Genomic DNA, 26,605 nt, shown 5'->3' with positions numbered 1-26,605 from the left:
AGACTATTTGTTGTTCTGCTTCCTCTTCCCACCCCCTTCTAATCTGTGGAAGAGATTGGTACAATCTACTAGTGTTACACACGTGCAAGCATAGTGGAAAGCAAAAATGAGTTTAAAGATGTATTTGGATAGCCATAGGGGTAAGATAGTGATAGAGATGCAGCCGTGTTAGTCTGGTCTAGCTGAAAAAAGAGACAGGACTATGCAGCACTTTAAAGACTAACAAGATGGTTTAAAGACTAACAAGATGGCCAGACCCACTTCCTCAGATCAATTTGTGGAAGAAAATTGGCACGACCATATACAGGCAGTCCCCGGGTTACGTACAAGATAGGGACTGTAGGTTTGTTCTTAAGTTGAATTTGTATGTACAGGCAGTCCCCGGGTTACGCGGATCCGACTTATGTTGGATCCGTACTTACGAACGGGGCTTTTCTCGCCCCGGAGGACGCGGGCGGCGGGACCGCCCAGACGCGCCACGGTCCCACCGCCCGCGTCCTCCGGGGCGAGAAAAGCTGCTCCGCGTCTCCCTGGTCCGCTGGGGGAGGGATCTCCCAGCAGACCAGGGAGACGCGGAGCAAAGCCGCGGAGGACCTGGGTGGCGGTACCGCCCAGATGCGCCACGGTCCCGCCGCCCAGGTCCTCCGTGGCTTTGCTCTGCGTCTCCCTGGTCTGCTGGGGGACCCCCCCCCCCCCCCCGCAGTAGACCAGGGATACGCGGGGCGGCTTTTTTTGCCACGGAGGACGCGGGCAGTGGGACCGCGGCGCTTCTGGGCGGTCCCGCTGCTCGCGTCCTCCGGGGCGAGAAAAGCCCCGTTCGTATGTAGGGATCCGACATAAGTCGGATCCACGTAACCCGGGGACTGCCTGTATACCAAAGTGATACAATCAAAAAAAGTGAACACACATAAAATTGATAAATCAGATTTTAGAACAGAGAGGGGATGAGGGGGAAGGTTAGTGTCTGTGAGGTAATGATATTAGTGGTAATAATTAGGGAAGCTATCTTTGTAACGGGTGAGATAATTGGCATCTTTGTTAAGGCCCATACGTAAAGTGTAAAATTTAAGCATGAATGACAGTTCTGAGGCTTCTCTTTGAAGTCTGGAGTTAATATCTCTTTAAGGTCATTGAGAGAATGGTCAGTCTGGTTAAAATGGCAAGCAACAGTTTTCTCTCTGTGAAAGAGCCTGTCTCATATCTGTTTTATGTGCATTGATTCTTTGGCGAACCGTCTGAGAAGTTTGTCCAATGTACATAGCAGACTGACACTTTAGGCACATAACACAAATTATGTTTCTGGATGAGCAGGAATATGTGTTCTTGATCTTGTAACTGGCATGGTTAGGTCCAATAATGGTGTCACCAGAGTAAATATGTGGACAAAGCTGGCACCGGGATTTGTTGCAAGGTAAAGTTCCAGGGTTGGTATTAGTGTTGTATGTCCTGTGGTTGTTGGTAAGAATCATCCTGAGGTTAGGGTAGGGACATTCTCTTCACAAGTACACTGAGTCCAGTATACACAATTTAAATTTGCTTTTTAGTTTTAACTAGGGCCCTCAAGCCTTAAAAAAATATGATGAGTCATACTATTAAACAATAATACAATACCATTTATTTTAATTTTTTGGATGTTTTCTACATTTTCAAATATATTGATTTAAAATATAACACAATGTGAAGTATATATTGTTTACTTTGTTTATTTTTTATTACGAACACTTGCACTCTAAAAAACTTTTTTTTTTCATGTAGCTTAATGCCAGTACTGCAGCACAATCTCTTTATCATGGAAGTTGAACTTACAAATGTAGAATTATATATAAAAATAACAGTATTAAATATAAAACTTTAGAGCCTTTAAGTCTACTCAGTCCCACTTCTTGTTCAGCCAATCACTTCAGACAAATAGGTTTTGTTACAGTTGGCAAGAGATGATACTGGCTGGTTCTTGTTTACAATGTTATCTGAATGTGAGAGCAGGCATTTGCATGGCACTGTTGTAAAGCAGTATTACAAGATATTTATGTGCCAGATGTTCTAAAGATTCACTGGACCTCCCAGCTGCGGCGGGACCTCTCAGACAGCTGCACCCCATGGCAGGCCCTAAATTAAACAGTTAACGGGTTAAATGCTAGCATGGTGCCAGTTTAACTGTTTTAACATCCCTATCTACTCTCAGACAGTATGGCTGTGTCTACACTGGCATGAATTTCCGGAAATGCTTAAAACGGAATACTATTCCGTTTTCAGTTTTTCCGGAAAAGGAGCGTCTACATTGGCAGGCTGCTTTTCCGGAAAAGCCCTTTTTCCGGAAAAGCGTCTGTGGCCAATGTAGACACGCTTTTTCCAGAGAAGAGCCCCGATCGCCATTTTTGCGATCGGGGCTTTTTTCCGGAAAAGACTACTGGGCTGTCTACACGGGCCCTTTTCCGGAACAGTGTTCCGGAATAAGGACTTATGCCCAAGCGGGAGCAGAATAGTTTTTCCGGAATAGCGGTTGATTTTGTACAGTAGAACATCGTTGCTTTTCCGGAAATTCAAGGGCCAGTGTAGACAGCTCGCAGCTTATTCCGGAAAAGCGGCTGATTTTCCAGAATAAGTGGCCCAGTGTAGACACAGCCTTGTAGTCCCCAGCAAATGCCCAACATTGGGATTGCTGTTGCTGTAGCAGTTATTCTATCTTTAACTGTGTGTTGAACACTACTGTTTAGATCTAAGTAATCTCTTCTTCTCTTCCTAGTGGAGCAAACTTCAGTACTTTGCTGATGAATCTTGGACCGGAAAACTGTGCTACTTTGTTACTTTTTGTACTGCTAGAGGGTAAGATCCTGCTGCACTCTCTGAGACCCGCTGTACTGACTGGAGTAGCTGAAGCCGTGGTAGCTGTAAGTACAGGATGTTCTGTACAGTAGTGAATTAAATCGTTGCTGACTCCATAGTGTGATGTTTCATTGAGGCTTCCACTCTTTTTCAGCATCTTCTAAAGTTGAACAGAACCCCTCTCCTTTAGGCTTGAAAATGCTTATTTCTAGTCTCAGTTAAACTATGAAAGAAGGAAAGCTTGCAATCTTTTAGTGTTGCATTAAATGCCACTGTTCTTTGTTTAAGTTGCAGACTCTTTGCAGTCCCTGACAATTCCTTCTGGAGTATTTAATGGTTGATGTTTTCGAAAGTAATGGAATGCTGACTTCTTGGGAAGTCGGAGACCACAAATAGCAGGTCAGGGGTCCTAGAGAAGGATCTGTGTGTCCTTAAGGATTGGTACCACAGGAAATCTGTTGGGGGCACAGATTCGCTGAGACGTGTACATTCAAATTCAAATGCCTCAGGAGTCACTGAAGATGTATTTTTGAACCAGATGTATTGAGATATGCAGTGATACTGGTCTCTAGTGGGTTGAATTAATGGCAAACAGAAGAGCTGACGACCTCCACAGGTGTTTGAGCAAGGTGTGGGGAGGCAGAAGAAGGGGCAGGGCTGGAGCAGCCAGCCCAAAGTGCAGCACCCACCTCACAGCTCCAGTGGCAATTTAAAAGGCCCAGGACTCTGCCACACGGGGCAGCTGCCTCTTTTGCTCCCTCATTGGCAAGCTTAGTGGCAAGTGTAAAAAAACCCACATGCTTGAGTTATTAGAATGACTCAGAACACTTGTATAAACTGACTTGACTCAATCAACTTTTGTTGAAATAAAAAGTCCCCTTTCTTAGCCAAAATTAAATGCAAGCAACGTAAGCCATAGAAGAAACATTTTACACTGAACCTCTCCCTTTGGCTTTACAGTTGTCCTGAGTCCTATGCTTATGATAATGATCTTTCTCGCTATGGTAGGGGAATAGCAAAGTTTGAATCTCAGGTCTTCTATGTTGTTTGAAATCTTTTGGTAATGTAATATTGTTCACTTCTCAGTGCAGCTATATTTTTCTCTTAGAGATCTTAACTTTTTTTAACACTTTTAGCAAAATGTTCGTAGATTAAGTTAAATTAGTTAAAACATACTTTTCAAGTATACTTTCACTTCCAGTGCAAAGCAAATTAAATGTATATTAGTGAGGATATTGCAAGCATAGTTGAAGAAACCACATCAGAAATCCATGAAATTTTTGCTTTCTCTATGTATTTTTCAGGTGCCTTTTAAGAGTGACTAATATATTTAATATTTGACTGTAAATTAATGTGATTGCCCTAAATAACCATTTTACAGCAATAGCATGATCATTGCTAGTTTCTTGTGCAGCCCTCTTAAAAAGTACACTGAAGAATCTGTGAACCAACTTGATGGTGGCTTTAGTTTTTGATCATGTAAACATAACTTTTAGTATTTTTGTTTTCTGTATTCACCAACTTCACTTGTTTTTATTTCACAGTATCTGTGTTGTCATCTTTAATACATGGCTTTCATTTCATTTTTCCTTTAGATGATATTTCCATTTCAGTGGCAGTGCCCATACATCCCTCTGTGTCCTTTGTCTCTGGCAACAGTGCTCAGTGCTCCAGTTCCATTTATAGTTGGAGTTGATTCACGATACTTTGATCTGTATGATCCACCACAGGATGTTGTTTGCATTGACTTAGACACAAACATGGTATATCTGTAAGTTTGTTTTTTAACTTTACCAATTTTATACATGGATCCAGAAATCCCTGAAATTGCCAATAAACAGTTATGTATAGTATAGAAGTACGTCTCATCAGCCTTCCTCTCTCTACTGTTGCTCATGTTTCATAGCAAACCAAAATGTACCAAATTGGACTCTTGGACTAAAATCAGAGGTGAGATTCAAGTGAAAGTCTGAGTATGTAAGGGCTGCTGTGACCATGTGAAGAGAGTGAAATTGTCGGACAGAAAAAAAGCAAATTAGGGCTTGCATCTTGTATTATTCTATTGGTTTCTTTCTCTGCTTCAGTCTCATCCTTGCACCACCGTCTCTGGTGCATCACACCATCTCTGAATTTGGGCTACATGAGTGAAATACAATTCCAGATGTGTCCTACACATGTACATGTGTTCAGTTTAATGTAAAACTGTCAGCTGAAATAGAAATGTGTATAAAATGCTGATGTCCACTTTTTAGATCCTTTGTCAAGCATGATGTCTCCTAAGTTGTTAGGGAAGCATTAGTTCCTTTAGCTGGATAAGAGTTATAATGACATGAGACCTATATTGTATAAAGTGTGTGCGTGGGAGGGAAACACCTTAATTAAAACTCAGCGCTTAGGTTGCATTTCTAACTTGGTTGAACTCAGTACATGATAAGATGGCAAAAGGCTATGTGGGCAACAGATGTGAGGCTAGACTTCTAAAGAATTTTTCTGGTATAGGTTGCACCTCTGAAAACTGACTTTCAGGTCTGGCAACATCTGTGATCCAGCAGGATCATGGGTGTTCCAGGATCAGAGTCCCATCATGCTGGGGGGGCGGGAGAGGGAAGGGGGAGTCGCAACCCAGGAGCCGGCCCAATGCAGGAGAAGGGGGGAGCAAGGAGCCTGATGCAGGTGAGTGGATGCAGGGAGACCAGCACGTGGCCCAGCAGGGCTGCCCAGGGGGCTGGGATCTGGGAAGAGAGATCTGGGTGGGGGCAGCCGGGAAGCCTGGTGCATGGCTCATCTGGGCTTCAGGGAGGGCAGTGGTGGAGCCAGGAAGTCCAATGCAGAACCTAGCTGGACTGCCTGGGGGAGCTAGGAAGCCCAGTGAGTGTCAGGGGGTGGGGCCAGCTGCAAGGCAGTCAGAAATGACCTCCTATGGTCCAGCAAAATCCCTCATCCAGGATCAATCAAGTCCCGAGGGTGCCAGGCCAGGGAGGTCCAACCTGTACTACAGGATAACACGCTCTTGAATTCTCATTAGTCAAACCACAGTTCTTTTCAAAACTACATTTCATGTACTAAGAACTATATTTAAAACAATTCTCAAGTGTGTGGGGGGCTATCTGACAATGGTGCTCTGAATATGCCTTTAGTAATATTAGGGGCGTAAATTGCAGAAACTGTATTGCTTCTACATTCAGTATAGTAAAAACTTTATTTCTGCTTAACTTCCATTGTATTCTTTCAAATACACTACTGTATAGACAAATTAGAGTTCTGCCCCTTCAGTGACTCTGCCTATAATAAAGAAGTAGCTGAATGACTGTATAAACATTACCATAATAAAGGATTCCTATTAGTCTAGTAACCCGGGCTCTTCTGAAAATTCTAATCTGCTGCGGCTAATTGACCCCTATCAGTATTTATGCATCTTGACATTTTGCACATAGTAATTTTTATTGTTTCCAATGTATAGTTAATTTTCCTTCTTTGTCATGTAGTAACAAATTTTAAGAAGGTAATTATGAAATCACAAGTATTCTCAGAGGGGTTCTGACAGATAGGGCACCCAAACTACTGTGTTTAACTGTTGCTCTTTTTCAGAGGGGTAGCCATGTTATTCTATAACTTTAAAACAATGACCAGTCCTGTGGTGCCTTAGGGTGTGTCTAGACTACATGGCTCCGTCAACGGAACCATGTAGATGAGTTTACTAGACATAGCAAAATGAAGCGGTGATTAAAATAATCGTCGCTTCATTTACAACAAAATGGCTGCCGCGCTGTGCCGATCAGCTGATTGTCGGCACAGCGCGGTAGTCTAAATGGGAAACAGCCGACCCCAGCAGCCTTTGTCATCAGATCCTTTATGCCTCGTGCAGATATCTCCCTATCATCCCCTCATGGCAGTTGACGACTCCCATCCCACCATGGGGACCACATCCATGGATGCCAGCACTCATGCTGTATGTAGCACACTGGCAATACTGGATTCCATGGGCTTAGAATTTAAAGCAGAAACACATCAAGCAACACTCCATCCAACCTGTTCCTTCTCCACCACAGCGCCTGGAGGGAGGAGGCTCAGAAGCCACGATCTCGTCAAGCAGGGCCAGATACATCTCCCGATTCGAATTCATCATTGTCCCCTCATAAGGTAGTGATGCCGCCATCACCAATGGCAGTGAACAGCTTTACGACATTTCAAGACCTTTTTAAAAGATTGCCAGCTGACCTTAACATCGCCATGGAGGAGGTGACAGTCATTTTGAACTGATAAACATCCCCCACACTGGCCCATTAGCAAAAATTTACCCGGCGATAATGGACCCCACAAAGACAATCTGGGAGACACCAGTTACAATTCCACTCATACGTGAACGGGCAGATAAAAAATATTACGTCCATCCCAAGGGCTCCAAATTCCTCTTCGCCCAACCTCCTCCCAACTGCTTGGTATTGGAGGCGGCTCACCAGAGGAATAAGCAAGAGCAACCTCATTCTACCCAGCCAATAAAGATAGAGATTGGACCTCTTCAGGAAGAAAGTGTACTCATCGTCAACATTACAGTTTAGAGTAGTGAACTATGCTATGTTACTCCAGTAAATAGGATTATAACTACTCAAAGCTTAACACTTTTGTTGAGGAAATACCAGAGGCAAAGCCCCCGCAGCAGTGTAGGGCAGTCATCACAGAGGGACATGCAATCTTCAGAACAGCCCTGCAGGAGGCTCTCAACACTGCGGACACAGTTACACGATCCACAGCCACTGCACTTGTCATGAGATGAGCCTTGTGGTTCAACTCTGTAGCTTCTCTCCCTGTGAAATACAGTCGACTATGGAAAACCTTCTAGTTGAGGGCGAAAAACTTTTCTCCACCAAGACCAATGAGTTTCTTCATTCTATGAAGGACTCCAGAGCCACGCTTTGCTCTTTGAGAATACACACACCTGCGACCAAGTGAAGACAAATACAGATGTCAGCTGTATCCCAGGCCAAGGGTACCCACAGTACACACAAGATCACCACCACCAACAGCATGGATCACAATAGACGTCAGTGCAGATGCACGCAAACCAACTCAACAAACCAGCCACCCCAGCAAAATAAGCAAATTTGAGGTTCCACTTGAGGGCCAGAAAACACTCACTCGCTCCAGGGCCACCATCCTTTTATAAGTGATTTTTGTCATTGTCTGCTGCCTTTTTACACTGAATGGCAGTCTATAATATCAGACGAATGGGTTCTTCAAACAATCTGATCAGGTTATACCATCCCCTTTGCCTCTGTCCCTCCCTTCCAACCACTCACCCTGCCCCTCTTCAGACACCACTCACAATTGTCTGAACCAAGAGGTCAAACACCTCCATCAGCTTGGTGTAAAATACAGGGGAAGAGGGTTCTATTCACATTTATTTTCTCAAACAGAAGAAAAATGGGGGTTGGCATCAAATCCTAGATCCCAGAGCCCTCAAATATGTAAAAAGACAAAGTTTCAGAATTGTGACACTAGCCACTATCATCCCGGCACTGGAGCAGGGAGATTGGTTTTTGTCCCTCAACTTGGAGGATGCTTATTTTCACATAACTGATTCACCCTGCTCACAGACATATTCTCTACTCAGTCGAAAGTTCTAGTCAGTATTAATGTACAGTCTTGCCATTTGGACTTTCCATGACACTAAGTCTTTTTTAAAATGCTGGTGGTTGTCACTGCTTACCTAAGGGAACAAGATATTATCATCTTTCCTTACCTGGATTATTGCTTGCTCAGACAAAATCCGAGGCAGATTTCCATCACAATGCTTCCCTGGTCATAGCATGCTTTCAGTCCCTGGACCTACTAATAAACAAGACTGTGAAATCAATCCTCATTCCATCATAGTCAATACAATTAATAGGTGCCCAACTAAACTCCGAAACAGACATAGCTGTGTTACAAAACGACAGACTTCAAAGAATCAAAGACAGGCCTACTCATCAAGCTACTAGTACTATATAGAAGTTATCTTTATCCTCTTCAGCAGCATCATTTGTGGGTGCATATACTTGTACTACAGTGCATTTTGTATGCTTGGATTTGAATGTCCTGTCTGATACTGGCTGTCAGGCCATTAGTGACTGTTTTGCAACTGTATTCATTACAATTCTGACTCCTCGCTCATGTTTACTTCCACCTGAATAAATAATTATTTTTTCCCCTGGTATTAACAGGTCTTGATCTGTCTATTGAATAAAGTTTTTGGCACAGTCTTGGTTAAAATCGCGGGGGGAGAATGATGACAAAATGTAACATTTCAAAAGTCTCTAAAAATTGTTTAAGGCAGAGGACCGGGAATCAGGAGACCTGATTTCCCTTCCCAACCAGTCACATGGGTCCAAGTTTATGTTACTACCAACTAAAATTGTTTGCTTTTTTGGGGCATTTTACTAATAGCAACTATAGCCTGATTTTCAGAGGTGCTGAATACCTTCATTTCCTACTAAAGTAGATTGGAACTGTTGGTGAGTTCATCTCTGGGAATACCATACTCTCCTTTTCTCTCACTAGGGCATGTGACAACACTTTCCTCATCTGCAGAATGGGGGTATTTCTTTATCTCCTCAATATATTCCTGCATATCAGCATCAGTAAAGCACTTTGCTTGGAAGACTGTATAAAAGTATAAAGTGTAATGAATGTTACGGCTGACTTTTATTTTATTTGAGCCCCATTCCTTTTTCTGTGGAAAGATACATTTTATTATATATAACAGTGCTGCTGTAGTGAAGGTAATTTAGAAGGACATGTACAGCTGAATAGAATGGATATTTTTCAGAAAGGCAGTATTTTCTAGTACAACAGTGTCTCAACTACACATTGACAAGTGTCTTTTGAAAGCATTTAGTGATAGTAGCTTCATTATCATAGTCTGATGAAACATTATTTAGTGCCAACAAATGTTGAATAGCTTTCATTCATCTAACTGTCTTTTTAGTGCCTTTTCTTCATTGCTTTCAGACTATATTTGCAAAAGTAACAACAATCTTTTTAAGAGAGGAAGGGTTTTAGGAAAAGAAGAGTTGGAGAGATTTTTAAATCATTCTTTTTATTTTGTTTTGTTGAATTGGAAAACAGTATAGTCAATGTTGTTCTAGAAAGAGCAGAGTAGAGGCAGATTTACAATTAAACATACTATACCTTGGCATGGTTTCCCCCACCCCGAAGCAACATGGGGCCTCCAGGGGCTGGGCATTCCGGCTGCCTTGTCCATGCAGGGGGCAACCACTCTGCAAGGGGCCAGTCCCTCTGCAGAGAGGGTTGGGGTGGGGGGACAGGAGAGCAGGGAAACTGACTTGTAGGCTGCAGCCTCAGGAGAGCTGGCAGGAGGCAGCCAGCAGTGCGAACATGGCCTGGAAGGATTTAGAGGAGCACAGGGTAGCCGCACAACAGGCCAGAGAAAAGCTGCTCTTTGAAGCAGGAAAGCTGAGCTTCTCTCCATCCGCTGGCTGTGCGGCTACCCAGTGTTCCTCTGCAGCGGAGGAAGGAAAGAGGGCAAGCTGAACAGCCAGCAGGAAAGAGATGCACTTTGAAGTGGGAAACCACCACTTCTCTCTGGCAGCTGACTGTGTGGCTGTGCTCCCCCCTCCTCCTGAGTTCTCCAGCCCCTGTAATGTTGTGCTGCTGTTGGCTGCCACCTGGCGAGTGACTGGGGGATGGAGAACCTGGGGTAAAGGGGGAAGCTCAGGTGGCTGATGGAACTATCCCCCCCTCACTTTCAGGTAGAGCACATGTGGGTCTTTGCCCACTTCTCCAGGCCAGCCAGTGCAGGGTCACTAGGACACCTGAAGCAGTTCTCCATGGCCATGCAGATGTTTGTATCTCCTCTGTCATTCTCCAGCTCCACCATGGCAGTTCTGCTCCTGCACTGGGCCCCCTGCTTCGGCTCGAGATTCCACCCTTCTGGGGGTCCCAGACCTGTGCCCTCCAAACATCTTGCCCAGGGATCTGTCTATTCTGTCAGCAGTCCTGCCTGAACCCTTATTTCCTGTGCTTGTGGCCCACACCCAGGTCTGGACCTGCACCTAGAAGTGACAGAGGCTGGCTTTCAGTAGTCCACTATTAAATGTTCCAGTGCCACTGGTGTTAAATCTAATTGGGGAATGGGGGGTCCAGACCACAGCTCACTCAGGCCCACTTGTAGCTACGCTCCTGGTCTTTTGGACATTTTTAATCTGCCTAAAAATCAAGATTAGTTTTTTAGCAATAATGAAGTGATGCCATTTGCATAATGGTAGCTGCACGTTCTTTCAAAAACGGGTATTTTGAAAGTGAAACCGCTGTCTAGATGCGGTTCTTTTGGGGGGGGCGAACCCTTTTTCGAAAGATCCTGTACTCATAAAATAAGATGTACAAGATCTTTCAAAAAAGGGTTTTTCGAAAGAACCATGTCTAGATGGTGGTTTCACTTTCGAAATATCCATTTCTGAAAGAATGTGCGGCCGCCATTATGCAAATGAAGCGCAGGAAATTCAAATCTCTGCTTCATTTGCAATTTCAATATATCTAATTTACATCCCTCTTTCGAAAGAGGGATATAGTCTAGACATAGCCTTAGTGTTGAGACTGAAAGTAGACATTGAATCAATGTAGCTGTGCAGCATATGACCATAAAGATACTAGGCTGGACCCAATTGCCACTATTTTTTTTACATGCCTGTATATACTACTCTGCTCCTAATTGCTGTGCTTTTACACTTTTCTGCCATGCTTCAAGCCTGTATTTTATGTTTTTACTACTGCTATTGAATACAAAATGGAAGCCCAGTGAGAGGAATTTTGTGTTTTCATGCCAATCAAATGCAGATGATTTTGATTAAATTATGTTTTTCAATAAGACATAATTATAGCTGAGTGAGGGGGGGAAAAAAGCAGCCACTTTGAGATTTATTAAAGCACTGACTTCAGTGTCTAACTCAAATCTAAACAAAAGTTCTCGTTTCAGGTTAGTCTGGGATCAGATCCAAACTCAGTTTGGACTACTATATTATTTTTGTGGAAACGAAATAGTTTTCAGTTCTGTTCTTGCTACTGTGTATTTTATTTCTGCATCCAAAATTAAAGTGATAAGGCTTCTTTCGAATGCCATTTCCTTATTTTGATATCATGCCATCTTGAAAATGAAGTAAGAAAGCATTAAATTTTCATACACTTACAGTTCTTTATTTTTTATGCATGGTTTGTTTCACTGTGTAGATCAGATGATAAGAAGATCATGAACTGGAAACAACTTCCTAAGAAGCCATGCAAAAATCTACTCAGCGCCTTAAGGAAGTTGCATCCACAGCTAGCATCAGGTAAAACATGAAGGTGGCAAGGGCAGCTCCCCTAAGCAAGGGAATTAAATATTCTGTGAAAATTACTGTGGTTGGGTGATCTAAACCAACAACTCTTAACAAATGAGAACCAAGGCTATAAATGTAAGGCCATCCCTTTAAAGTACATGACATGAAGTTTTTGCACTTTTACTCTGCTGTCATTCTTAAATTCAAATCATACAGAGATTCTTTCCTGTTCTGAACATAGATGGGGCTGTCAAAAGGGAACTGGGTTTAAAACACAGTTTGGACAAAGCTCCCACTGAAACGCATTTTGGAACTGAGTCTATTACATTCATGTTAGATCATTACTTTTAACTGAAAAAATGCTAAGGGTATGAGGAAAGTAAGTTTTTAGCAGTACTTACACAGCCTATCTTACAAACGTGAGTGTAAAAATTAAGTACCTTAAACTCTGACCAGATACTTACAGAGAAATTGTGTTTTGTTCAGTGAATAGTTTCTTATAGCTTGACCCTGTCCAAACCAACTCTTTAGTTGGGACCACATTCAAACTATTTTCAGACACTGCTATCTTTGGAGTATATATAGGGGTTTCAATGTGAAGTTGATTTAATAATGCATACTTTACACTGAACTGAGGAAGTGGTGATGACACATATATAAAGACTGGAAAATGAAGATAACATTCAAACTGAAATAATATGCAGTGGTTTAATGAATCAAGTACTTTTTTGCCTTTCCCTCTATTTTCAGTAAGCTTTCAGTGAAAGTCTTTTGTGCACAACATGACCTTGCTTTGAGTCCTCTCAGCAGGCTATTTTAAGAATCAGATGTTCTAACACAAAGCTGCTGTAGGCTCAGTTCCAAATGTAACTGGTGCAGAGGCAATGGTGTACATCAAATTGGGTTAATACTTTTACTCTTTTGCAGTACACCTACTAAAGGACAAGTGCTATCAAGATAGCATAGAAATGGATTTCTCTTGTGCTTGTGTAAGAAAAATCAGTCTGCCACACTGTATAGAGATCCACTGCAGAATGATGAAATTCAGTTTAGGAGATGGGACAAGTGGTGTAAAGGATCCCATTTGAATGATTGAAACAGGACTGGCTGGCTTGTGGAAAAGAGATTCCTTATGTTCATGTAGCTCTTTCTAATCTGGTCCACATGATGGGAACTGGAAATAAGTGCCATTTAATGATTCTTTGGTGGCCTATGTAAAATAAGTTAGTAGTTTTAGGATTAACAGAGAATCTTAAATTTCCTATGTTGTCATTTTGACAACTTTCAGGAATACGAAGTATTAGAGGATCACATATTTTGGGTATTCCTAACATTCTTAGGATAGTTTTGTTTTAATTTCATCCATAATAAAGCTCAATTTCCCTTTGCTCCTATTTATAGTTCACAGAAAGACCCAAGAAGGCTCTGCAGTGGAGATGACACCCATAGAGGCAGATTTCTCCTGGCAGAAAAAGATGACGGAACTTGAGATGGAGATCCAAGAGGCTTTTCTACGCTTCATGGCATCTATTTTAAAGGGGTACAGAACATTCCTCAAGCCAATTACCCAGGCACCTTCAAATAAAGCCACGGCTGCTGATTCCTTGTTTGACCTTCAAGGTGAGGTTGTCTTGGATCACGTTCAGGCATGGTTGATGTTGTGGTGATTATTATATTACTGTGTTTGGAAAATCTTAATTGCAATTTAATTGCATGTTTCCCAGGAATATCACATCTGTGAGGAGAATCTTGCTCTTTGCAGTTATTTTGAATCTTTAAAATGTTATAATTAGATAAAATATAAGTAAAGTTGGTTATTATTAAATAGTATCTGGGCGTGGTAATGTGACCATTCTGCTAAGGTAACTGCAGGCCTTGATACTGTGAAAGGGATGACAAAACCTTCTCACAGTAGTGTGGCATTATCTCTATTGTGCACATTTCTTTAAGATGGCTCTTGGACAGGGGTGGGCAAGACAGCCTCCGTGGGCCATATCTCGCATGCCAAGCCAGTTGATCCGGCCCATGGCTGCCCTGCTGCTCCCCCACCCTCAGGTCAATCAAAATCTGGGGACTGGGAGCACGCAAAGTCTCCCCACCCTGCCAGAGGCATGTGGCACCAGAGGGAACTGCCAGGTGTTCAAAACAGCTGGTGGTTCCCTCTACACCGCACCTCTGGCAGGGCTGGGGCAGAGGTCAAGAGACATCACGCATTTCCATTCACCGAGACTCTGGATTTGCCTGCGGTGGGGGGAGCACACAAAGTTTCCTCCCACCACTAGGGGCGTGTGGCACCTAGAGAGAACTGCCAGCTGTTCAAAACAGGGTCTGTGGGTGGGGGAACACCTGAAGTCTCCTGGCCTTACCCCTTCTTCCGGAGGCCCTGCCCCTTCTGGGGCGGCCCACGGCCACTTCAGAATTTTGTGAAGTGGCCCCCTTCAAAAATTATTGCCCATCCTGGCTCCTGCTTATAGAAACTTTACAACTTGTTTTGACGACAAAGACTCATAAAAACTAAATCCTAATGGCCTGATAACAAAGAGAACAAAATAAAATGTTCTTAATTCTATACAGGGTGAGAATAGAATACTTTGGGGGGGGGGGGGGGAATGTTAAGGAGGTAAGAAACCAATAAGGAACAAAAATGATCTAACTCCCTTCAATTCATTCTAGTTGTGTAGACTTTTCAGATAGACTACTGGTTTGACAGAGTTGAGAAAAGTTCTTAAGGGAAATAGTTAAATGGACACTGTACTGTACTCTTGAAAAGGAGTTTTTAAAAATACTTATCCTATACCTGCCCCAAGAACCCATACATTTTTGTGACTTTACAATTACTTTTTCTTATGTTCTGGTGTGTAGTTTTTTCTCCTGTCTTTGTCTTTCACACAGCAAGAAAAAACAGAAGCCAAGGAGACTGATTACACTGAGGAATGGTATAAGTCAGTGGTTTTCAAACTATGGGTTAGAACCCAGTACTGAGTCCTGGAATATCAGGCACTCGGTCTCTTTGCTGCAGGGTGATTAGGTGACCAGTGGGGATGCTATGGCAGGCTATCTGTCTGTTCTAGCACCACAGACTGCACTGTGTCCTAGAAGCAGCTGGCAACAGGCCCAGCTTCTAGGTCGGGGGGGGAGAGAGAGAGAGAGCACACAGGGATCTGCACATTGCCCTTACCCGGAGCACTAGCTCTGCACTCCTGTTTGGCTGGGAACCTGCTGCTTGCTGGCTGCTTGTGGGGCATAGCATGGTCTGCAGTGCCAAGAGAGGCAAGAAGCTGCCTTAGCACCCCCACTGCACTGCTGACGGGAGCTGTTCAAGATAAGTCCTTCGTGTCCCAGCCCTGATCCTCCTCCCAAAGCTGGAGCCTCCTCCTATACCTCAAAGCTCTCATCCTCAGCCTCACCCTGGAGCCTATACACTAATCTAATTTTGTTGGGTCATGGGCATCAACAACTTTCTTCAACTTGGTCATGAGAGAGAAACGTTTGAAAACTACTGGTACAAGTGACTATCCACTATGCATTATCAAATGCAAAGTAAGCAAACAAACAAAAAAGGCAAAGCTCTTCTTTGAAATGTAAGTAATGTGAGGTGTTAGTATAACAATTGACAGGTAAAACACTTGCAGACAACTGTCTCTTTGTTGTTGTTGATGTTCAAATGAGTTGTTTTGTAAGAGACTTCATATTAAAACTAGTATTTAATTTTCTAATTTTTTTTTAACCAGGATTTTTAAAAAGTAGAGATCGTGCGTATACAAAGTTCTACATGCTCCTAACCAAAACACAGATATTTAGCCGCTTCATAGAAGAGTGCAGTTTTGTGAGTGACAAGGATACCGGCTTGGCATTTTTTGATGACTGCATAGAAAAGGTGAAACATTGTATTTCATTTTTTTTTCTTTAAGTATTTATGTGCCTTCACATCTGCCACTTTTAGTCATAACAGTGAGGGAGCAGTAGCAGCTGTTGTTGCGAGATAATGGAGTTTGCTTTGGTTATCATGCAGTCATTTCCCCCTTCATCATGTTGCATTTTCATCATATTTTTGGTTAATGTGGGAAACTTGTAGTGGACCCCCATCACTTCTCCAATTGAAAGTTTCACAGTGTAATGATTCAGTGATTAATAAAAATAAAAACTGAGACTTTGAGATTGCTCTGAGGTATGTGGTATACCAGCTCCACTCAGGTCCTCTTATACCTCCCTCAAGTGCCTGTCTCAACCAGTTTCTAAACCCTAACCATCCTCTCCACTTGTCATGCTTCGTTCCCAAATTTTCTTGTGGCTGTCATTAAAATAGCAACACCCATACCTAGTTCTAACGTAACAAGATGTGTGCCAAATACAAATGCTCCAACTTTATTATTCATCCTTTCCTCTCAGCACATTTCTCTTGTTATGTATACTTTCTGTGTAGATGATCTTGCTGAGGCAGGAACTTTTCCTTCTTGTCTGTAAATGCAACCAGTCAGTATATGGGTAGTTTTGGAATAGTTCCCAAGTCCCACCTATGTTAAAAATATAGTCCATTCCCAGGGTGTAACTCCAGTCCAGATGGATAATAATGCGGTATATCTTAATCTATAAAAGATCAAGTACATAATTTACAAATAAATTATATGATCAAGAATCAAGGCAATTATTTACCTGTGAGTATATGCTTTTTTAGGAAAAATCTTGGTTTTGATAATTGGGCCAGGTTTGTGGCTTCATTTTTTTAGGATGCTGGAATGAATCTTTGCTTCTAAATATTGAATCAGTGTAGTAGGAAGACACTGTTCTTTTTGAAATAATATAACTAAGCTAAATTAAAGGAAGAAAAGTTATTTATAGAATTGGGATTGTTAGTCTACTGACAATAACAGACCAAAAGCTTGTTGAGACAGTCTACTCCTTTAGCTTTCAGTGAAAGGAAGAAGTGTTTATAATGGAGATGATTTTCATTCAAAGTAATGTGACGGTGTAGTTTGATCATCTTGGTAATATAAGAGAGCAAACAATTTTTATGAAAATATGTACATGTAAAAATACTTAGCTTCTTATAAAATGAAAAACTAACTAACTTTGGCCTCTTTCTAGCTTTTTCCTGATAAAGGAACAGACAAGGGAGAGAAGGTACTTGTTTCCTTTTAATTGTTTTCAAATGTCTGTATGTTTCCCTAATTACAAAGTAGAAGTAAAAATATAATGTACACAGCATTCTCTGCGAGCTAGGCACCTGTGCAGCTGCTCAGGAAAGATTCAGATGGCACCCAGGTGATTAGCAAAGCACACAGCTAAGTTTTTGTTTTGTTCAGCAGTGAAAGTAACTTAAAGTTTGGTACAAGTTCTGTCCTATTGCATCCCAGGGCCCTGCCAGCTCTTTAAATAGCTCCCTGCTGGCTTTTGCTGCAGTTCCGCCAGCTCTTGCTGGAGTTGTGCACCCACTTACTTTCTCCTCTAGTTTCTTCTGGGGGTGCACACTGGTACATGCCTCAGTGTGAATAACAATTACTCTGCACATAGATCAAAAAAATCCCTCTAATCTTTTCCATGCATCAGCTGTACATAGAATGTGGGTGGGAGTATTGTTTGATATGTAGAACAACTGTTACTAATGTCAGAACTGGTGTTTTGTCCTGATACTAATTTGCAGGTTGATGTCGATTCTGCAGAAGATACACGTTTAATTGAACTTGATGAATCACAGAAGAGTGAACACACAGTGTTTATAATGCCACCAGAACCCCCCCTTGATGAACAGGACCGAGCACCTAAGTACAGGTATGTTGTGAACTACCAAAGGTGTTGACGCTGCAGAAAACTAAGTGAAATGGTGACTTATCCCTTTAAACCTGAATGCATGTAGCTATTGCGTCTTGCTTTAAGCCCCTACTTAAGTGCATCTGATGAAGTGATTTTTAATCATGGAAGTTTATGCCCAAATAAATCTGTTAGTCTTTAAGGTGCCACAGGACTCCTCGTTGTTTTTACTTAAATTTAGTGTTTTAGGTATAAAGGAACACTGACAACTTGAATTCTGACCAGTTTCTGGAATTTTATGGTTTGTTTGTTTGTTTCTAGCTATCTACTGATCACCACCTGGCAATTTTTATTTCTAATTACTTTTACCTGTATATGTTTCATGCTTTCCTTCCCCTGTGCATGTTATGTGCATATCATACCAGCTGCACTGGAGTATCCCTGTTTCAGTTGGGGTAGCTAGTAAAACTGCACAGGAGTGCTGAGTCCCTGCTGTGAATATACACCATGGGCTACCAGGCAAGGGATCTGCACCTGCAAATGCTCTGTGCTCTTTAATTGGATCCCATGAGTCCAAAGGGTGGTGGAACCTGTCTTTCTCTTCTCACTGCAGCTGTTCTGTTCCCCACAGTCCTAGGAAAGGATCTGTTGCAGGAGATGCCTAAAGCCTCAAAGGGTATGTCTACACTACAGAGTTAGTTCGAACTAACTTAGTTCGAATTAGCTTAGTTCGAACTAACTAACGCGTCTAGAACTAAAAACTAGTTCGAATTAGCGTTGAACAGGGCTTAAGGATGGCCGGAAGCAGTGCCGGCAGGGCATCAGAGGAGGACTTAAAGCGTGGAGATGCTGTCTCAGGCTAGCCGAGGGCTGTGCTTAAAGGGACCCGACCCCCACCCCGGACAGACAGTTCTCAGGGGTGCCCCGCTTGAAAACCAGTCCTGGCTTGGAGTGCCCGGAGTGCCCACACTGGACACATCACACCACTCGGCCATCAGCCTGGCTGCACTTGCCGCAGGCTACCATTTGGGGAGAGGGGACAATTGGGGGGCTGCAGGAGAGCTTCCACCCCCAGAAGCCCGCAAAGCCAGCCCAGTCCTCCCCATCGGGGGCTCGTACCCCATTCCTCCCTCACCTCCTTCCACTTACCCTTCCCTAGCCCCTTTTCTTGATGTACAAAATAAAGGACAATTGTGTTCAAAAATGGAATCTGTCTTTATTGAACAAAACTGGGGGAGACTGGGAAAAGGAGGTGGGAGAGGGGAAGAGAGAGGCTGGGAGAGGGGAGGGCAACTACAATGATCAGGGGTTGGGAACAGGTCCCATATGAAGAGAGGCTAAAGAGACTGGGACTTCTCAGCTTAGAAAAGAGGAGATGGAGGGGGGACAGGATAGAGGTCTCTAAAAGCACGAGTGGGGTGGAGAGGGTGCATACAGAAAAGTTCTTCATTAGTTCCCATAAAGAAGGGACTAGAGGACACCAAAGGAAAGGAATGGGTAGCAGGCTTCAAACTAATAACAGAAAGTTGTTCTTCAGAAAGCGAAGAGTCAACCTGTGGAACTCCTTGCTTCAGGAGGCTGTGAAGGCTACAACTAGAACAGAGTTTAAAGGGAAGTGAGATCAAGTCATGGAGGCTGGGTCCATGGAGTGCTATTAGCCAGGGGGTAGGAGTGGTGTCCCTTCCCAAGGTTTGTGGAAGGCTGGAGAGGGATGGCACAAGACAAATGGCTTGGTCACTGTCTTCGGTCCATCCCCTCCAGGGTCCCTAGGGTTGGCCGCTGTCGGCAGACAGGCTACTGGGCTAGATGGACCTTTGGTCTGACCCAGTACAGCCATTGTAAGCTCAGGGCTCAGGGTCGGGGGTCTCAGTGGACCACCTTGATTTTCATGCACACCTGCTCCTGGGTGGCCAGGCTGGCAGCTATCCTGCCCAAGCCGGCCACTTTCCTGTGCCTAGTGCGGAGATCGTGGACAAGGTCCACGATGTCTGCACTAGCCCAGGTGGGTGCCCGCCTCTTGCGGTCCCGGGCAAGCTCCCGGGAGCTGCCAGCCTGGTCCCGGGAAGAGGGGGAGGGCTGGGGGGCATCGGGTGGCTGGCTCGATCCGTGCCAGGCACAGGGTCTGCTGGCTGGGTGCTGGCAGGCTTGCACCTGACACGGGCACCGTAGCCAGCCCGTGCCCCTTTAAGGGGTCCGGGGCCGGGAGGGGGGCATAGAGTTTCCCTGGTGTTGGCCAGAGTGGCCACCAGGGAAACCTGGGGAGGGCTAGCCTCCCACTAGTTCGAATTAAGGGGCTACACAGCCCTTAATTCGAACTAGCTAGTTCGAACTAGGCTTAATCCTCGTAAAATGAGGTTTACCTAGTTCGAACTAAGCGCTCCGCTAGTTCGAATTAAGTTCCAACTAGCGGAGCGCTAGTGTAGCGCCTATCAAAGTTAGTTCGAACTAACCTCCGTTAGTTCGAACTAACTCTGTAGTGTAGACATACCCAAACTTATTCCCCTATCTTCCCAGCTCTGTGACATGTTTGAAGGTTTCAGGGTTACACCTGCCCTTCACCTGTTCTCTCCTGACTCGATCAGCCACTGAGGTATGAAGGTCTTGTTAACTCGCTGGTGTCCTGTCTCTGCTGGGCTCAAGGATCAAGGGCAGGGGGGGTCCTTCTGATGTCTCTCCCCCCCCTCCACCACTTCCCCACTGCCTCTCAGTGGGAAGAGTCTTCCCAACCTTCCACTCTCTCCCATTTTGTTTTCTTTACAAAAAACATTGCCATTGATGTCAATGCGCTGAAGCCTTCAGCTTGCAGGTAGGAGGCCCTTGCTTTTGGAGCAGAACAACTAAATGATTTGGAAATTTAAATATCACCTTTCACTTTTTTTAAATAGCTATAAAAACTTCCCAAGATTAGATTTGAAGCTCTTCGACAGGCCACAAGAGCTCAAGCTTTCGTTCAACAGGCACCCAGCTGGAGGTAACATTTCAAACAGCCCAGCACTTATGGCAAAGAGAACAAAACAGGTTAGATTTTTACTAGTTCTGCCTTTATATTATATAATGTGTGTGAGCATCAGAACGGACATAGGTTTTGGGTAGAATTGTTACTACCCATTTATGCTGTGAATTGGTGTGGTGTTCAAAGTTATAGACATCTGTTCTTTAAAAATAGATATGTGTGTAGAAGGAAGGATTCAAAATAAATATGAATTTACAGAGGCAGTGCTTCCTGTATCTAATACTATATGTCAGAGCCAAACATGTATTACTAGCAGACTTAACTGTCTTTGCCTGGGTCCCTTCAGGGCAGGGAGCTGGCAATGTGGGGAGTACAGGAGTCAGGACAGGGCTTTGGGAATGTGGAACGGGAGGGGGCAGGGTGGGGGTGGGGGTGGGTGTGGGTGTGGGTGTGTGTGGGTTAGGGTTAGGGTTGGGGAGTGAGGATGGGACTCCGGGCAGAGGGTCCTATCCGGCAGGGCTTTCTCTCTACCCAGCCTCCCCAGCTGCCTGGAGCATTTTCTCTTTCCCTCCCCGCCCGTGTACTGCTGCCTGCCCCTGGCTACCAGGGGCATTTTCTTTGCTCTCTGGCTGCCCCTTCCCCCGGCTGCCAGGGGCATTTTTTCTCTCCCTCCCCCCTTCCTGCCCTTGGCCGCAGTGCAGGAGAGGGAGAGTTTGGGGCAGAAGGGCTACTTACCCAGTGTGCAGGCAGGCAAGATGGCAGAGTCCTAGCTCCACTGACAGCTCCCTTGGTGGTACAACTGCTCCAGTGGACACACATTAGGATAGCTGTCCTCTGCAGGATTGCTGCCCCCAGTGGTCATTTTCAGTATCACATCCCTCCAAACAGAAGCCCCTCCCTTTGCAAGTTATGGAAAACAGTCTTCTTCTTGGGTCTTCCAGTTGTCCTGGCACAACCAAACCTTGACCCTGCTCTAAGTTAGGAGAAGAGGAAGCTGCATTCCTTACTGGTGGTCCTATCTCTTACCATTTAGGAGGTGTTCTTGAACAAACAGAGTCTCAGATAGACACATACCTCTAAAATATATAGAGGGATTGACTGTTTTAATACATGGTTTAATAAAGGGAGGTGGAGCAGACTTGAAGTGGTATTAGAATGCATTCTCTTCCCCATTATTGCCTTATGAAGAGCTTTATAGAAGGGAGACTCTGATGGGAACTACAGCTTAACATTCGGGTTTGAATGATTACCTTCAGGATGATGAGCTGCAGCATCCCATTTTTTAAAAAGCTTGTATCTGATTTAAAAGAAAATTTCCTCCAAGTTTAAGGTGTTTGTTTCTATCCTTGGTGTTTTCTGCCTTTTACAGGAGATAAAAACAGCCCATAAATTAGCCAAGAAATATTACACAAACCCACCACTGTGGGCGAAGTGCCTCTTCAGTCACTGTTATAGCCTGTGGTTCATTTGTCTGCCAGCCTACGCCAGAGTTTCCCATCCCAAAGTCAGAGCACTGCAACAAGCTTATGACATTCTTATTAAGATGAGGAGAACCGATGTGGAACCACTAGATGAGGCAAGTACCCCCCCCAAGTTCACAACTATACAATGCGAATGAAGGTACAAGATGTTAACTGTTAATGTTTCACTTCTAAGAGCAAGTAATGTTCAAGCTTACCATCTAGCTCACAACTTCTGTTTTTACACCTTTTTTTAAAAGCCTTGTTGAAATAAGTAGCTGAAAGCTGTGAAGTGAGATAGGGAACCTGGAAATGAAGATGAGTTTAAAACACTACCATGCTCACAGACAGCTGTGAGGGTTAGGATTATTACCACTGCTGAGATTGGTGGTAATCCACATAGGGTTCTGCATGAGAGAGACAGCGTTCATTTGTAGCTGGGGCTCCAAAGGTTGCTCAGGGGCCTAGCCACACCCATTGAACACTTCTGGAGCAATTGGTCCTTGTAATGCCCTTGCTAGGTGGCCTTTCCATCACCAGGGCCTGTGGCTTGGCTTCTGTCAGAAGTGAAATAGAGCCCTGTTACTCCACATGCTTTCTTAAACTGCTATTTTGTACTACTTTATTTATAAGTTATTTGTAAAAAACGAATTAATGAATTACAATTGCACTAGCAGCCAGACCAAGGAGAAATAACTTCAAACAAGTGCAACAAAGTGCTTGCTGTTTGCTGTGGATTTGAGAACTTTAACTGAAATAGTTTGTTCTCTCTTCCATTTGGAATGTAACAAGGCATATAATCACCTCAACTCCAATCCAGCACCTGTGTCAAGTCAGTTTCCTTTTCCTATAGAGAGATGTTCTTTTTCTATTAAACCCAAAACAGAATTGCTTTCTGTTGTTTTTATTGAAATCTGGGCATATGTTGAGTGTGGCTGTTAGCATAATCTGGTTAAATAAAATAGGAGGTTATTGGTACAGAGGCAGTAACAGTGCTGCATTTCTACCAAATTGATGTACCTAAACTTAAAATGAAGCTGGACAGCTCCTGTTACGTAGATTGTATTTCTAAATCAATGCTTGGGCTGTTTTTATAAAAACTCTGTTCAATTGTTCTATACAAATTTCTCATACTGCATCTTAAAAGTTGGCATCGTACAGCTCTTGTAAATTCCCGGGTTGAAGGAGTATTGTCGCCATCTGTCACTGTCCAATATAGAATTTATTCTGCACAACAGTACTCCTTTTGTTTTTGTCCTCAAATGTCTGTTTTAAAGTAGAATAAACAATGCTATTTCAAATAACAAGGGGCTGTTCCTACTAAATGTGCATATTGAGTGTGTGTGTTAATTTGCTGTTTGAAGTAAACTACGTAGAAATTGTGATCAGAATGTCAGACATGGCTGTAAAATAGATTGGTACTATTCTGGGAGACTTGGATGACTTAGAGGTAAATATATTGAAAATGTCCCTTGATCCAAAGCCTCTTATCTCCAGTTATGAGAACTACTGTTCTGAGTTGAATTTGAACCATATGTCATCCTGTGACTCATACTTGGCCTTTTTGAAATGAGACTAATGGTCCCAGTACATTCCCAGTGGATGAGTAGTACTGTGTGTCATTAGAGAAACCCAGGAATGTAATGGAAATAGAGCCTGGGTTTCTTCCCCAGGTTGAAGCACCTTGGTTAGTTTAGTGTGGTGAAGCTAGCACTGAGGTGCCTGTGCTCTACTTGTTCTTAACTTCACTGCTGTTACCCTACTGTATCCTATCTTACATGTGTGCTGAAAGCCACATACTATTTTTGCTCTTACCCTTACTCTTGGATTATATTTAATATAAATGTGGATTAGTTTCACTGTTCAGAGAGGTTTTTATGCAAAAACACAAAAACCTTGCTATTTTCTTGCTTTGTGTTGCAGTGTGAAATGAGATTGCTTTCTCACAGGCTGTAATTTACAATAAAATAACTTTTTTGAAAGTTATTTTTATTAATTTCTCTAAAACCAACAAATATGTCCCATTTTGAAAGTCAGGGTATGTCTACACTACAGCGCTAGTTCGAACTAACTTAGTTCGAATTAGTTAATTCGAACTAAGCTAGTTCGAACTAACGCATCTAGGACTAAAAACTAGTTCGAACTAGCGTTTTGCTAGTTCGAACTAGCAAGTCCACATTGAGTGGACTCTGAACAGGGCTTAAGGATGGCCGGAAGCAGTGCCGGCAGGGCATAAAAGGAGGACTTAGAGCATGGAGATACTGTCTCAGGCTAGCCGAGGGCTGCGCTTAAAGGGTCCCGACCCCCACCCTGGACACACAGTTCTAAGGGGTGCCCCGCTTGCAAAGAAGTTCTGGCTTGGAGTGCCCTGAGTGCCCACACTGGGCACATCACACCACTCGGCCATCAGCCCGGCTGCACTTGCCGCAGGCTGCCATCTGGGGAGAGGGAGTAATTGGGGGGCTGCAGGAGAGCTTCCACCCCCAGAAGCCCGCAGAGCCAGCCCAGTCCTCCCCATCGGGGGCTCGTACCCCATTCCTCCCTCACCTCCTTCCACTTACCCTTCCCTAGCCCCCCTTCTTATTGATGTACAAAATAAAGATAACGTTTCTTCCAACATTGACTCTGTCTTTATTGAAAAAAACTGGGGGAGACTGGGAAAAGGAGGTGGGAGAGGGGAAGAGAAAGGCTGGGAGAGGGGAGGGCAACTAACATGATCAGGGGTTGGGAACAGGTCCCAGATGAAGAGAGGCTACAGAGACTGGGACTGTTCAGCTTAGAAAAGAGGAGACGGAAGGGGGACAGGATAGAGGTCTCTAAAAGCAGGGGTTGGGTGGAGAGGGTGCATTCAGAAAAGTTCTTCCTGAGTTCCCATAAAGAAGGACTAGAGGACACCAAAGGAAAGGAATGGGTAGCAGGCTTGAAACTAGTAAGAGAAAGTTGTTGTTCTTGACAAAGCAAATAGTTAACCTGTGGAACTCCTTGCTGCAGGAGGCTGTGAAGGCTACAACTAGAACAGAGTTTAAAGGGAAGTGAGATCAAGTCATGTAGGTTGGGTCCATGGAGTCCTATTAGCCAGAGGGTAGGAGTGGTGTCCCTGCCCAAAGTTTGTGGAAGGCTGGAGAGGGATGGCACGAGACAAATGGCTTGGTCACTGTCTTCGGTCCATCCCCTCCAGGGTCCCTAGGGTTGGCCGCTGTCGGCAGACAGGCTACTGGGCTAGATGGACCTTTGGTCTGACCCAGGACGGCCATTGTAAGCTCAGGGCTCAGTGTCGGGGGTCTCAGTGGACCCCCTTGATTTTCATGCACACCTGGTCCTGGGTGGCCAGGCTGGCAGCTCTCCTGCCCTAGACAGCCACTTTCCTGTGCCTAGTGCGGAGATCGTGGACGAGGTCCACGATGTCCGCACTAGCCCAGGAAGGTGCCCGCCTCTTGCGGTCCAGGGCAAGCTCCCGGGAGCCGCCAGCCTGGTCCCGGCAAGAGGGGGTGGGCTGGGGGGCATCGGGTGGGTGGCTCTGTGCCATGCCAGGTGCAGGGTCTGCTAGCTGGGTGCTGGCAGGCTTGCACCTGGCACGGGCACCGTAGCCAGCCCGTGCCCCTTTAAGGGGTCCGGGGCCGGGAGGGGGGCATAGAGTTTCCCTGGTGTTGGCCAGAGTGGCCACCAGGGAAACCTGGGGAGGGCGTTAGTCCTCGTAAAATGAGGTTTACCTAGTTCGAACTAAGCGCTCCGCTAGTTCGATTCAAATTCGAACTAGCGGAGCGCTAGTGTAGCGCCTATTAAAGTTAGTTCGAACTAACGTCCGTTAGTTCGAACTAACTTTGTAGTGTAGACATACCCTCAGTGATTTTTTTTGTAAGCATGGCTAGTATTCTGCAGCTTTTCACAGAAATAAGCTATGTATAAAGATGATGTTGCTATCTCATTAGAAATGGGGACCCTTCAAGTCATAGATTGAATTTAATAGGGGGTATATATTGCTGTGCCTTTGAGAATATGGATTCTCATACACCAAATTTTATTTGTTCAAGTGTGAAGCCACGCTAAATTTAAAAGGATGACACTGATACGTGTATTAAAAATATTTTTATTTTGTGACATTTTTGTGTGCTACTCACTTCCGCAGCAGGATAATCCTTAAAAACTTGAAAATAGCTTTCCTTATAACTTGTTATCTTCCATCTGGAAAACAGAGTAACCATGAGGATCCCTGATGCCAGCATGTCTGTCTTGTGCCCTCTCTTGTGCATTGAACTTGTGCCCTCTCTCCTGGCTGTTGTGAGTTCTATGTCGAACAATTGCTTTTGTGG

The 26,605-nt window shown here is 44.0% G+C and overlaps 1 protein-coding gene across 5 annotated transcripts in view; it reads left to right on the top strand.

Annotated features, from left to right (window-relative positions):
* The window catches only part of DENND4C (DENN domain containing 4C), a 97,517-nt gene that overhangs the window by 26,165 nt on the left and 44,747 nt on the right, over positions 1-26,605 (top strand). For all 5 annotated transcript variants that reach the window (XM_075931498.2, XM_075931495.2, XM_075931500.2 and 2 more), the window contains 9 exons: positions 2,744-2,888; positions 4,419-4,594; positions 12,046-12,146; positions 13,536-13,754; positions 15,866-16,011; positions 17,220-17,255; positions 17,776-17,903; positions 20,768-20,900; positions 22,205-22,411. In XM_075931498.2, coding sequence (XP_075787613.2) covers positions 2,744-2,888; positions 4,419-4,594; positions 12,046-12,146; positions 13,536-13,754; positions 15,866-16,011; positions 17,220-17,255; positions 17,776-17,903; positions 20,768-20,900; positions 22,205-22,411 — 1,291 coding nt within the window. The remainder of the gene's footprint in view (positions 1-2,743; positions 2,889-4,418; positions 4,595-12,045; positions 12,147-13,535; positions 13,755-15,865; positions 16,012-17,219; positions 17,256-17,775; positions 17,904-20,767; positions 20,901-22,204; positions 22,412-26,605) is intronic.

The sequence above is a fragment of the Pelodiscus sinensis genome, chromosome 6, assembly GCF_052426305.1.
Source record: "Pelodiscus sinensis isolate ZL-2025 chromosome 6, ASM5242630v1, whole genome shotgun sequence".
Classification (NCBI taxonomy): domain Eukaryota; kingdom Metazoa; phylum Chordata; order Testudines; family Trionychidae; genus Pelodiscus; species Pelodiscus sinensis.
Note: the sequence above shows the minus strand (reverse complement) of the source record. Positions and strands in the feature narration are given on the sequence as shown.